This window comes from Camarhynchus parvulus, chromosome 5 (genome assembly GCF_901933205.1).
Source record: "Camarhynchus parvulus chromosome 5, STF_HiC, whole genome shotgun sequence".
Classification (NCBI taxonomy): Eukaryota; Metazoa; Chordata; class Aves; order Passeriformes; family Thraupidae; genus Camarhynchus; species Camarhynchus parvulus.
Window position 1 is genome coordinate 44,269,893 of NC_044575.1, and position 15,246 is coordinate 44,285,138.

The following is a 15,246-nucleotide window of genomic DNA, read 5'->3' on the forward strand; positions in this document are numbered from 1 at the left end:
CTCAATTCCTATCCAAAAGAAAGAAGACCAGTCAATAACATACACATATCTTCTAAAATATTGGTCTGAAATTTCAGTTTTGTAAAGAAGTAAAGTTCCAATAGTTCTTTAGAGAGGGTCTAGATTTTATAGTAATGAAGCCCATTAACCGCAAAGATCAAAGCAATCTGCAAAGGAGAGATTGGCTTTTGGGAGAAAAAAGAGCTGTACACTCACAGAACAAATTGGATACAATGTGACTTGTAAGAATTCTGGGGTATTCATGACTATTATCTCCTACCAATATGCTTTTTCTTCTTAAATTACAACTAAGAAAAATATCATAATGGACTGGTCATAATAAAATATGGATTGTGTTTGCTTCTCTAGCATCAGGTAACAGGGATAAAATTTTTTATGTTACAAAAAAAGAAATCTCTCAGTTTTCACAAAAAAAAAGAAGCCTACTAGAATGTCAAATGACAGTGAAAACTGAAAGACTTGGGTGACAGAACTTCAAATGTTTTGGCATGTCATGTCCATTCTCAAGAAAGAGACATTTATGACAAACCACAAGTTCAGGAGCAGTACATGTATGAACAGAAACGTAGTGGAATTTTTAAATCATAAACAGATTAGAAGTCTAACTCTCATTAACATCTTGAAAATCTGTTTCTTTAGGAGCCTAGAGATTTCTGAAAATACAGCATGAAGCTTTACTATTGTGAGCAGAAGTCTTATGAGGAGCAGCTGAGGGAGCTGGGGGTGTTTAGCCTGGAGAAAAGGAGGCTAAGGGGAGACCTTATCACTCCCTACAACTGCCTGATAGGAGGCTGTAGCCAGGTGTGGTTTGGTCTCTTCTTCCAGGTAACAAGTGACAGGATGAGAGGAAATGGCCTCACGTTGCATCAGAGAAGGTTTAGATTGGATACTAGTAAACATTTCATCACTAAAAAGGTTGCCAGGTATTGGAACAGGCTACCCAGGGAAGTCCTAGAGGGATAATCCCTGGAAGTGTTCAAAAACAGGTGGAATGTGGCATTTGTGGGTAGGGTTCAGTGGTGAACATAGCAGTGCCAGGTTAACAATTGGACTCCAATCTTGGAGGCCTTTTCCAGCCTTAGCAATTCCATGATTCTAGGTGCCATGGAATAAATATAAGTCTAGAAGAATTTCAGCTCATTTTGTACCTTATGCTGAATTCTGACCAAGTTTAAGTCTTTTCCAGCTCTTTTTGGAATGCAATCTTGATAATAGAATTATTTTCTTTTCTCTAATTAACTCTTTCCAAAATCCATTATTTAATTAGTCAGTATTAAAAAAATAATCAGACATTTGGCAATGCAGGAGCTGGCGGAATGCTCTGAAGATAAAATCAAGTTGATCCAGCATTAATCTGTTTTCCATTCCACAGAATATCCTTATCTTGCAAAGGACATAGTGGTTGTCAAGGAGATTTGGCAGATGTGCTTGCTCAATCTCTTGAAATGCAATAGGACACGCTCATTGCGGTCTTTGTGCCACTGGAATAAGAGAACGAGATTAAACACTATAAAAATGCCCCTCATTAACGGGGACTGCAAGTATCTAATGGAAAATGCTGAGCTTTGCTACATTTCATATAATTGTTAGGCTCACACTTAAAGGGGAAAAGACAGATTCTTTACTGGGGTAGCCGGCCAGTAAACCCTCCACTAAATCCTTCCTTTTAAAAACTGACAAGATTGTTAATGCAAATCAACTTCGGAGTCTTCGTGCTTCTTCAATCCTTCAGCCTAAAATTGTAATCAACATAATTTGATTCTTGATGTTTAAAAACCCTCCAGCAGTAATGAAAGGCAAACAATTGCCCTGACTTTGTTAGATCCAATTGAATGTGAGCCACAAAGACTGTGCTTCTGAATGAAAATAAAAGGTGTAAATCAAAGACTTCCATCTTGAAACTTATGAAGCTTGGCATACAGACTGTATTCTTCTTTTACAAATTCTTCATTACACTTCCTAATGAATGTGAAAATTCTGGAAATAATATCTCAAATCCAGCAACATTTTCTCAGAATGCTATTTCCTGTCTTTCCAACATAACCAGCTGGTATCACATCTGTGTTCCCTCAAATTTAAGAAAAAAAATAGTTGAATGAGAGCAAGTAAAAAAATAAATGACCAGATCTACCAGAAATTATAGTTGAAAGCTGGAGAAGTACAAGAAGAATTTGACAAAGATGATTCCTCCTGCAAGAATACTTAGCCACTACTTGAATCCAAGAAGTTTCCAATACTGAAGCAGTTTATGGTTTTTTTACTGCTGCTGGACCTATCTTGCAAAAATCAAGTGTCAGTTTATCTAAACACAATTGTTTGTATAAAATCTACCATTCTGACTATGCAATTCCTAAAACACATGATGACTACAGCTAGCTATAATTAGGACCAAGCTTGGAAGATCATATGGAAACTTAGGAGCAACTGACTTCGATTGAGCAACATGGAGAACAGAGACACTATACCAACACAAAACCAACTCCAGTGCCTCCTTTTTACTCCCAGGTACACTACAGGGCACAGAAATGTAAAGCAACATCCATGTTGGGCACTCACCCTGAGTCTCTCCCAGTACACACTGCACAGTAAGGAAATGGATTGCAAACATTTAAGATAGGTGTCAGCGAGTTTACAGAGGAGAGACACTGCTGTGAAATGTGATCTTCCAGAATAACAAATAATCCAGAAAAGAGCTCAAAATGTGCATATTACTATAAAAAATTAAAATAGTTGTCCATAAACCTCCCATTAACATATATATAAGATATATATCCCATTGGCTAAAAGAAGTGGGCAGTTTCCTTTGAAACCAATGACTAATCTAAGCAGCAGAAGAAAATACTGCATGACTTAATGGTCATGGTGTTGGTACATGATACCAGTTTAAAACCATTCATTTAAGTTCATTATATTGTTTCCATCTATATTTAATTAGTATCCAGCACACTGACATAGGCGTGCAATGGTTTTAACAGAGTGCCTGTTATTTAACCTCAAGCTTGTTATTTAACCTCAGTTTCTGACATCAATCCACACAACTTTAATGTGTACCTCTGAAAGACTATCTCAAAATTAATTATTCATCTGCTGAGAAAGAGTCTTATGTACATTTACTATGCAAGGCAAAAGCATAGCACACAAGAATCTTTAAAACATACAGTGTTTTAACTAAGCATACAAATTTGTTTTAATATCCAAGTAACATCTTGTATATATCTTAATAGTCACGGACTACCTTGAATTTAGAACATATAAGGTGGCAAGTGAAAGATTCTATAATCGGTTCTTCGCACTGGTACACAAATGAGACAACTATTAATTTTTTTTTTATTAGTCAAGGTATTTATTAACTTTCCAGAGCCAGATCCATCACCTACAAATAACCTCATGGAGTATTACCATTGCCAGTGAATTTACACATGCTTTCATGTTATTGTTTTCTTTCTCCCCATTAAAATTTTCATTACTAAGATTATTATTTAGGAGGCAAATCTGGAATTGGGAAGTTTGCCATCGTTATCCATTGTTCCCTGCACATGAACTCCGTGCCTTTACTCCTAAACACTGCTCATTTCCATCTTTTCCTACTTTGCATTCCTATTTCTGTTTTAAGGGAACTCCCTCATCCTCTTCCAACTCTTAACTTATGTGCTTTCAACTTTTTGTTTCTACTCAAATTCAGATGGAAATCTGCAGGAAACTCTACTTTCCTCTCTGTCAGTATTGCTATGACAGAAAACAGATAATGTGTCTGAATTAAGAATTCTTATTTTGCTTGTTAGTGTTAAAAGTTGCTGTTTCCTTGGTTGCTCATACTGGGAGACCATGCCTTATTTTTCACATTGAACTATTTTTAAAATGAAAAATGTTTTTTCAGCTAAGGCAACCACAACAAAGAGAACTAACCTTTGAAAAGAACAGGTTTTCTATATTAATGCAGACACTGTCTTATTAATAACTTAATAAATCTGGGGCTGGACTATTTCTCCACATCCCTAACATGCTTTAGAAACTGTTTTCCAGTATCTCAGATATCTGCTGGTTATGCTGCAGGAAAAGAATGGTATTTATGCAAATAATGAGACATCTTCCTTCAGTAAGATTACAGTTTATGTCACACCTGTTGTGGAGTCATGATGCAGGATGATGAACAGGTATACAGGGATGACAATTCCAACACTAGCACACTGCAGAGAAATTTGTATCAATTCCCTACTACAGTGCACACCATCCCTTCAACAAGAGACATACATCATAAATCTTGTTGTTTGCACTTGTATTTCCTTTGGACAAGAAGGACACAATTTATCATTTATAAAATTAAGTACATTAATTTATTAAATTAAGTAGCCACAAAATATCATGATAATGTTTCAGTATGGCTGAAGAGATGTTGTCATTCCAAGTTTCCATATGTTGGGCTTAGAGTAGTCTGTCAATATTATCCTTTAAGGTAATTTTTAATTGAAAAACAATGTTTCATTTTGTTGGAAAGAAGTTTCCATATTTTGTTGGGGTTTCTTTCCCCTAAAATTACCGTAAGATTTGCAGTGACTCTAATCTCTCATAAAAATGAATTTCAAAGACATGAACTAGTGTTCCTACTTAATTTTCAGTACTGCAAAATACAATTCCATTGAGCCTAGATGACAGAGCCAAAAATAGAAGGCTACCTACTCCAAGGTCATCTGAGCTCTGTCCATTGATGTTACTGAAGATAAGGACGTCACTGCACTTCAAATTTGATCTTATGGTCAACTCAGAACTGACACAGCACATAAGGGAATGGAGCAACAAGCTCTCATCATCTTATGTTTATCAGTTGTCATTTGATACTTAAACAGCTGAAAAGTACTGCATTATTCTGAGAAATAAACTGTTGCCAGTCTAAACAGTCCAAGTAATAAGTATGTTAATATGCAGAACAGCTGTTTCCTGCAGCACCAACAGGATGGGAGAATATTTTGGCATCAGTTTTCAACAGGAGACTAAGTACACTCTTTCCTCTGGGAGTCAAGGTCTACATATGCAATGTCCAATCAATCATCTCAGGAAAACACAGAAAAGAACAGAACACTATTGAACACTTATTATGAAAACTGAAACCAGATCTGAAGTTATAGACCAAGAATAACTCCACACCATAAATACCCCCTCATACTTCCTGATTCATAATTTGGTCCCTCTTGAATACATTTTATATTTCTACAGATGCATACAGGACAGTATGGGTTGTCTGGGTTTATCTGTAATTTTCTTGTCTGGGTTTATCTGTAATTTTTTTTAATTTATATATACATACACTTCTTTGTAGATAAAGAAACCTCAAATCCAAAATATAGTCTGGGATACCTTTCACACACAGATGTTCTCCACAATTTATCTTTGTTCATAAGCAGAGACAGTGTCATTATACAACTGATAGAATAAGCACTCCAATCACTTTTGAATTATTAGTTCATTGAACAACCTGCAATCATCCTCAATGTGTATTTCTAAATCCTTGGTAAACCAAGAGTCTGCTTACCACAACTGACTGCAACCTCTCCCACACACATAACATTCATCACTTCATCCCCTCCACTCTACCTGATTAAATCAAGAGTGACTCTTCTACTTCAGTTACAAACATCAGGCCACCCAGTCCTACAGGCCAGTTAAAACAAACACATTCTTACAAGCAAGAATCATTAACTTATTATTTAAATTTTTTATTAATTTTTATCTAGAATTTTGAAGCTACAATATCAGAACTCATATACTTGCTTTTTCATACCATGTTAAATTGCTAAGACTGGAACTTCAAATACTATCAAGAAGTACAATGCTTTTCAAAACAAAAACTAACATTCAACCAGCAAATCATTTAGCTTTATAAAGTGACCTTAGCAGTTTCATGCTTCATAGGTTAAACCAACCAGCACCTGGTTGGCTTTGTTTTTCAGTGATACTTGCACAATTAGAAGTCAAACACTGCCTATTACCAAATGAGAGGTAATGAGGATTTTCACAGTTTAGTATGCACAAATCAGAATGCAAATCAAAAAGTGGGTTTTTTTGCTGCCTACTTTAATCACAAACCCATATGCTTTAAAACAACATGGAAAATGCAATTAAAACCTATATAGCAAAATTATAATCACTTTTTATTAATATTAAACATTTCAATTAAAAGAAGATATTACCAAGCTCTTTGGAAAATTTTTGTTAAACTTTCACTGAGATGTCTTCACTTTTCAAATCTGTATACTATTCTAAAAAAATATTCCAGTATGAAATCCTGAGTATCATTGAAACCATTTAGGAACACAGAAAAGATGACCTCGTGTTGCTCTTTCTGGCTTTCCAGAAATCTACTTAGCATTCAGCATTAATTTAGAAAGGGACACTTACAGCATGGGCTCCCTGTATTGTCCTGACGAGGTTGATTCCCTTCCATACGTAAATATCTCCGTTCAGGGCACCTGAATACGTCACCTCATCCCTTGCACAGGCCAGGCACAGGATAGTCTGGAGATCACCGGTCTTGCCAAAGACACCACGTTTTGGTGTCAAGGAATTGCCACATAAGCTCCAGAACTGCAACATGAAGTGATTTAAAAATGGTTATTTTGCTAATACCTTATAAATTAATATGTACATCTGAAAGAGAAGTACCTTGCCTGCAAAAGACATCACCATTCACCCCCTTTTCCATGACTTAGCTCTCCAGTTTAACAGTGTTTTATGTTATTAACCAACTTTATCTTTCCATAAAATCATCATAACAGAGTAGTTGGGAAGGAATTTTGGGATAACAGTATTAAATTAAACTAAAATTCTTCCAAATAATAATTTGTGAGTCAGTTGTATTTTCAGTTATTTTTGAAAAGTATTTAATAATAGAATTATCTTATCTTTCTTTGATGTAAGACTTTTATGCTGAAAATGGCGTATTTGTACTTCACGTTTGTTTATACATTTAAAGACGCCACCTAAGCATGCAGATTTCTGATAAGACTCTACGTGCTCTGTTTGAAGGCAGCTGGTTTTATTTGCAGATGTATTTGTCATCAGAACCATGGATCACACAGAGTAGCCATCTAAGCAGAGATTTTAAAGAACTTTCTAATAAACCCTTTGTGTGTAATTGCAGCAATCACACAAGTGTGAATTCCCTTCTAGGTTACACAGCATGTACCAATGAATCCTGAACTAAAGACAGGCAAAGTCTCTTGTCAGAGCGCAATACTTGCCAACTAAATCTCCAGATAAACACTGTAGTTTCTAAGATCTCTGCAAGCAAGAAGCACTTGCTTTCAAACCCTCCTGTCCAAACATGTAAATGTGCACTGGAAAGTGAAGCTGCTGATATAATCCAATGCAAAACATGAAAGCATCAATGCTGGCAGGTTACTCTTACATTGTCTCAGCATACAGAGTTTCCTGCATATGTGTTTAGGGAACTGTATTTCACAGCAAGGCACTCTGTTACCAATAATCAATTCAAAATTCTGAACATACTTCAATCATTATGGGATAATGTAAGAAGTTACCATGAATAGATTTTTGTACCTGCAATACTGTAATTCAGAAATAAGCAGAAATTACCATTACTGATTAGAGTAACTAGTACTTATTACACAAATCCCAGTATCTTAACTAGTTGTGCTGGTTTGGGCCGGGATAGTTAATTTTCTTCACAATGGCTGGTACAGGCTGTGTCTTGGATTTGGCTGAACACAGTGTTGATAATACAGAGATGGTTTTGTTATTGCTGAGCAGGGCTTGCAAAGCCAGCGGTATTTTGCTTACCTACTGCAACACTGGTGAGGAAGCTGGGGGTGCATGGGAGGTTGGGAAGAGACACAGCTGGGAGAGGTGACCCCAACTGACCAAAGGCATATTCCAGATCAAATGGCATCATGCTCAGAACAAAGTGAGGGAAAGAAGTGGGGGGAGTATTTGAGGTGATGGAGCTTGTCTTCCCAAGTCACTTATGTGTGCTCTTGTGAAGATGGCTGAACACCTGCCTGTCCCTGGGAAGCAATGATTTAATTCCTTGGTGAGCTTTGCTTGCATGTGCAGATTTTGCTTTCTCTATTAAACTGTCTTTACCTCAACCCATGAGTTTTCCAGCTTTTACCCTTCAATTCACTCCCTAGTCCTGCTAGTGGTGGAGTAAGTGAGCAGCTGGTTGGGGCTTAGCTGCTGGCTGGGGTGAAACCCCCTATGTAGGTTTTAATTTATATTTTTTTAACTAAAGTACAGATTTCAAGACATAGACCATGTTGTTGCTTGAGAAGCAACTACCAATCACTGCATAAATCAAACACCTAGCTCCAATGTGAAAGTGGGTGATGTATCTAAGAAAATTCCTCAATATCAGTTCACATGGAATTATCTACATAACTTGATTAAGTACTATTACAAGTTGCATAAAATATCATCTGAGAAAAAATACAATAGTATTAAAAACCTGAAAGTAATTCTTGATATCTGAATGAACAAGAAGGTGTGGTTTAAAAAAAACCACACATCAACAACAATCTCTTGCCTGATCCAAATGCCTAAATACCTCTAGAATTCTGATTTTTCATACTGGTTTCCCAGAGGAAACAGCAGTTATTTTTAAAATAATGTTTCTATTTAGAAAGGCTTTGTAGAGCTTTAAAATTCGCTCAAACTTTTGCTTATCTAAATAGATATGTTTTGACATCATAAAGCCATCTTAAATATACTAAATCACTGCTGGCAAATATTAGCTTACTACTGGCATAAAGGTCCTTTAAGAGAAGTAGAAAAAAAGGATCATTATTAAACAAGTTCATGGAATTCTGTAAGTGACACGCTAAACACTTGCATGCCAAATCAGACTTATGCAATCTAGCCAACAAATTTAAGACTTTTTCTTGTAGGCCATCAACACATATTACTCTACAAGTTCATTGTATAAAAGGCAACACATTGCCCCCACCATGGGAACCTCCACACAGCAACAATACAGAACTTTCAAGCTGCCATCTACTGCTGTGATATGGTAACACAGAAAACCATTCATGGGAGAAGATGACGTGAAACATGGCTCCTAATCATTGATAACCCTGCTGACAAAGTTAAACCTGAAAAATAAGTTCTTTCTGCACAGAATTTGCTACATGGATCAAACAGAGCACGCTTGAAAAATACATGAATTGTCCAAATTATGAATCCTGTAACAGGTACAGAGTGCTCCAAATGACAAAGGTACAAATACAAGCAGGGAAAAGAATTAAAAGAAAGGAAGAGAAACAGCATTTTCCTTTCTCTTTCACTGTCTCCCCATACCCTCTCAAAATGGTAAGAAATGGTTTTTCAATTCATTTCACCTCTGTAGTGCAGCACTTCCATTCATTGTCCAAGATTCAGAAACTTGAGTACCTGGAGTCACCTTAAACATATGCATCCTGTCTTACACTACTCTGGATTTCAAACAGCATGTTTTAGAGAACCTAAATTTTAAATTATATTACAGTCATTACATACAATGCTACTGACAACTATTTCATTCCTACTACATTACTTCTGCCAGGGCATGAAGTCTTTGAGCAGAGAGGGTCTGTTTTTCACTAGACAGATCTTTTAACGTATATAACGTAGTCAGGTGTGATTTGTGATTCCAGTTCTAAGAACTAATATTGTTCTTACACAACACCTTCCATATTATCATTCTATATTCCTTTTAGATTCTATTTTTATGCATTTCATAGAGCATATATTACTGCAGCTTAAATATTTTATAAAGGACAAGTAATTTCATTACCTTGATGTGTTTTACACCACAGCTGACGAGCTTGTTTGGCTGGTATAAATCCCAAGAAATATCAAATATCTGCACAAAAAAACAAAGGATGTCAGCAGAGATGATCTTCCTAGCATGGGACAGTTAAAACAGTAAAAACATTTCGCAAATTGACAGGGAGTCTGAAATGCTTTAAATGGATCTATTGGAAAGACTTTTTTATCCTCTCATTCCATACTAAAATTTCAATATATACCCAATATAGTTCTGGCTTTTTTTTTCCCTAGAGTAATTAAAACACATGATAAAACAACATTAAGGTTCATTTACAGACTAGAAAAAATTAAGCAATTATTTGCATTTTGATTTCCCATATGGGGATTAGGGTCTAAGAAGTGCATTAATTATGCACTTCTCCTACATGTTTTCAGTCTCAACAAACCATATACAAATAAATATTGAGTTACACATTTTATTCTAGAAATAAATGCACACATCTTAAATATCTTCACATCTTAATGCATATCAACCTTTAGGCAAATTCAGTTTCTGAAACCAAATGGGTTTTGGTCAAACACAGGTCTAGTACATATACACAGACATGGTTCAACAAGCTAAAATGACACTGATGCTCAGACTATTTAGTGGTACTTACTCTGTCTGTATGACCAGGAGCCATTGATAACAATTTTCCTTTTCTCCAGTCCCATACACAAACTGTGTTTTTTGAATCCAAACCAACCGAGACCAAACGCTAAAAGTGTCCAAATTAAACAAATAAAAATAACTCAATATATCAATGAAATCTGAAGTCATTATTTTGAATGAGTTACAAAAAATGTGTAACATATTTGAGATAGAAGCAATAGCCCCATTTTGATATAGAAGAAAACACAAGCTGTATCTTACACCAAAGCTCATACAGATGCATCTTTTCAGGTACAACATCATGACCATAAAGATCTTCTTAGATAACAATGTTTCTCTGATCTATAAAGTTCAATATTTATCTATATAATTATATATAGCACGCAGGGCAAGCTGCAGTCAGGAGACATTTGCAAAAAAGGAATAATCACTGACCTTAATGAAACTGTATGTGTTTCCCTTAAATTACATGTAACTTGCAGAATTTAGGATTTATTTTGTAAGTCAAGAGATACAAAGAAAAAATATTTTCTTCAATCTTCTTGAAAACAAACAAAAGATCAAAAACAATTAAACGTTTTAAAAGTCTTTTGCTTGATTCTTCAAGACACATATGAGTAAATATTTCTTTCCAAATCCTTTCTCAAACCACAATTAAAAAGGCCCCAAATATAATTTCATGAAGTCTTTATTATTCAGAAAGAACTTGAAGCCATTTACACTGTAAAACTAGGATAGACAAAAAGATTATTCAAAAAATAAAGAAAAATAAAATTTTGAGATCTTCCCATGCTTTGCAGCCTGTCTTGTCCTGACTATGAAGACACCTTGCACAGATTTCCTGACACAAATGATTGACTAAACTAGCCACTTTCTATGGTATCCTATAGAAATTCTCAACAGAAAGACTAACAGGATTGAATTATTTAAAAAAAGCTGAGCAATTTGGTTTAATTTTTAAAGAAAATATGTATTTTTGTACCATTTTTGCATGAATTGTGCCATCTTGATGTTGATAAATGAATCTTTTTCAAATCTTTTGGGCAAAGCTTTTTTCACCGTTCAGCAGTTAATACTTACACTCATTAAAGGCAAATTTAGCTTCAATTTCTACACAGATTACCTAAGTGTGTTTATAAAAGCAAAAACAAACTCCATACTTGAATCGTAATCTTTTTTCCCCAAAGACAGAAACCCATTCCAAATAACATAATTCCTTTACTGTCGGAAAAACTCCAGGATTATGAGAAGAAAAATAAACAAGTTAAATACAATTTCTATACATGCTTCCTATTTATTAATTCTACAAAATCTAACCTTTCTATTCCATCTTTGAAAAATCAGGGTATTTAATTCCTTGACCTTAAATTATGAAGAGCATTCAAGTGAGGGAGTGACACAAGTTTACACAACAAGAACAATGTAGAGGAAAGATATTGCTGTGAAGTAGAAATGATGTTCTAGAAAGAAACTGACTCTAGAAGCTGACTGCCTAAACAGTGAGAGGTCATTTCAACCAACTCAGAACATTCCTACAACAATTACAACATGTTTTAACAGAAACAAGTTACAAGTAGCCTTTCCTCTTGTGTTCAACACAGCTCCACTTGATATTCTCTTAATGGTCTCCACAATACATCCTCACTTGAGGAAACAGTAGTAACTAACAGACTAAATTGACCATTTTAGGAGCTAGGGATACAGCTAAATCTGAGTATCATATTGCAAGGCTGAGTGGGAAGGAAAGAAGTGTTTCATAGACCAGGAAAGCACATCTCCAGATTTTCTCAGGATTTTCTCAGCTAATACCTTTTCAGCTGCTACCTAACATGTAAAAATAACCACTAAATTTTCCATTTCCAATATGGTCAAGAAAGCCTCTTTACTCAGAGGAGCTAAAAACAATCTCCCTTATAGGTAGCAGCTCTGAGAAACAATTTACTACTCAGAAAATGTTCAAAAGCAACAAAATTATAATCAAATTAAACCTTTTTTTTGACCCTCAGATACAGGATAGATGAGTGTAAACAAAACACAAAATGTGGAGAGCCACCAGTGAATGTAAAATGTGTGACAGAGAAGGGGATGCTGCCTGAAGGAGTCCAAGGTGAGACACACAACAGGGCTACCATCACCCTGGGCACAAGACATGCCCCTGCACAGGGGAGGGCCACTGTCTCCAGTTATTTCGTCTAACTCTGAACTGTGGCTCACAGACAACAAGAACCTCCCTACCACCTCATCTCCATTCAAAAAACTTTTGAAGTTATAATTTTCTTCCCAAATGTAAATATTTGGCATTCATTAGTAATGCAACTTGATCTTCCTCAACTTGAGGACAAAGAGATAGAACCTGAAACAATACACTGCCTTTTTTTAAGAAAAACTATGTGACAAGATTTCTAATAGATAAACTATACAAGTGTTTGAACAAAGAATATTAAGTACATACCTGACCATCTAAGTCAAAGGCCAAGCAAGCTATGCCATGTGTGTGAACATCTTTCAGGACCGATACAGTTTGCACAGTGTATGAATCCCACACACAGATGTATGGTTCCTTCCCAACTTGACCTGTTGCCACCAACACACGTTCAGGGTGCAAAGCAAGGCTGCCAAAAAAAGAGATAAAACATTCCTGCATGAAACTTTGGTATTTGCCTAGTTAGTTGCACTTTTTTTTCCTTAAAAATTCTTTTACAATATTTTCCTATGGATACTAGATAATAAAAAGTCATTTTGTATCACAGATTCCAAAATAGCTGTGAAATTCTAAATATAGTACATACCAACATCTTTCTTGAATTTAGCCTTCAAAAGCCTTCTACATTTAAATTAGTTTCAAAATAGTCAATAATCCTCTGTTCCAAAAATGTTCATGTGATAGTGGTCACAAGGGTTCTTGATTGAGGGAAGAGACGAGAACATTGACTCCATGATCAGAAGGCTTGATTTATTTTTTTATGATATATATATATACTACATTATAACTATACTACAAAGAAAAAGAAGGAGAGATTTCCAGAAGCTGCTAAGCTAAGAAATAGAGAAGAAAGAATGATAACAAGGCAGCTCTCTCGGACTCTGTCTGAGAGAGTTCCGCCCCGGATTGGCCATCAACCACAAACATCCAAGCCGGGCCAATCCAGACGGACCTGTTGCATTCCACAGCAGCAGATAACCTATTGTGTACGTTTGGTTCTGAGGCCACAGTCTCTCAGAAGGAAAAATCCTAAAGACAGATTTTTCACAAAGAGATGTCTGCGACACATTTACTAACTTCGGTCAGATTTTCATGCACTGAGAGAAATACCTCTTTTCCTTTCTTTATATTTCTTAAAACTCAAAACCACAAACAACGGAAAACAGAAGTTGGTCTTTAACTATCTACACATCAATCATCAATGGAGAGAGATGCACATCTCGAGAAGTTCTCTATTCCACACAGTATTTGATGTCCTTTTTACGAGAGGACAGCTTTCTGGAGCGGTCTCTGCTGATTGTACAGCAACCCAAAGCATGCCTAGCTTGGACTAGAGGCAATGACTACACTGCAGATGACTGAACTTAAGAGCAATTATCTTAAATGTCTTAATTTCAATATAGAACAATTGGGAATAAATGGGTTTGAATAATTATTAACCCTCACATTTCTAATATTGTAGACAATTTTATTATAGCTTGTGTTTCAGTCTTTCAGAGTGCACTTGAGTTTCATCAGAACTGTTTTGCTAAATCTGGGACCAAGCTAAAAAACATTCTAGTCAGCAAGATATTTCTTTGTTTTGTTTATGCCAGCAAGCTGTATGGGAGAACATGGGGTCTGAGGACTCAGATTTCATAATACAGAAAAGTAAGAGTATATTCTAACAGAAATCCAAGCAAACTACTTGATCACACTCCACACATACTAGGTACAGCAGTGCAGAATGATGTAGAAATTCCACATAGAAGTCAGGAAGACATAATTTCCAAAGCTGGCTGTTTAATTTGCCTAAAAAATCCCTAGCCTGATATATGCCAGGATAATGAATGATCTTGAGAGACTGGTAGACAGAATCACTAACAACACACAGTAAATATATTAATTTTCTCAAAATTATTTGGAAAGGAGAAAGTTTGAGCACTTTGCAAAGGTAAGATGATCTTTAACTTGAACACAGGCTTTGATAAATAAAGTTCAAAGGGTGAAGACAAGGGAAGTCTATAAGTATAAACAAAACCAGCACAGTTAAAGCTAGCCAGGAAATGACCAGAAAAATCTTCTGATTCAAAAGATGTACACATTTTCTATATACAGAGAGAGCAAGAGGAAACCACATTAGAAGACGCTTAATATTTCATGAAGTTAAATACAGTACACAATACACTTCCATATTTTTTCTGTTTTAAAAGAGCAGTTCAGTTTGTTGACATTGCTTGACGAATTCCACATGCAAAACTGAGCAGAATTCCTAACTTCAAAGGTGAAAAGGTAAAAAGTCCTGAACATTTCCATTTTGCTATGGGAATTTCTGCTCTTGGCTACTCCCTGTTACCCTCAGCACCAGGGTAAAGTAACCAATATTTCCCCACTTTGTTCACAACACTTCCAGAGTTGTTTATTTGACAGAGCAACTTCACAATTAAAAAACATTGCAGAAAGGAGCTGGTAGCAAAACTTAACCACATTTCAATTCAGTTCTGCCACCTAATCCTGACTAACACCTGCACATCTCCCAGAGCACACAAAGGCAGATGGTGAACTCACAGGACAAAGGAAAAACATCTGGAGGGAGAGAAAATGCTGCATCCAAAATGATCTATTTTTTTTAATG

General features: G+C 35.8%; 1 protein-coding gene across 1 annotated transcript in view; it reads right to left on the minus strand.

Moving 5' to 3' along the window:
- Nucleotides 1-15,246, minus strand: part of EML5 (EMAP like 5) — a 90,063-nt gene that overhangs the window by 56,481 nt on the left and 18,336 nt on the right. Inside the window, exons 2-5 of the mRNA XM_030950016.1 lie at nt 12,882-13,041; nt 10,437-10,535; nt 9,803-9,871; nt 6,415-6,600 (exon numbers count right to left, since the gene is read on the minus strand). Of these exons, the coding sequence (XP_030805876.1) occupies nt 6,415-6,600; nt 9,803-9,871; nt 10,437-10,535; nt 12,882-13,041 (514 nt within the window). The remainder of the gene's footprint in view (nt 1-6,414; nt 6,601-9,802; nt 9,872-10,436; nt 10,536-12,881; nt 13,042-15,246) is intronic.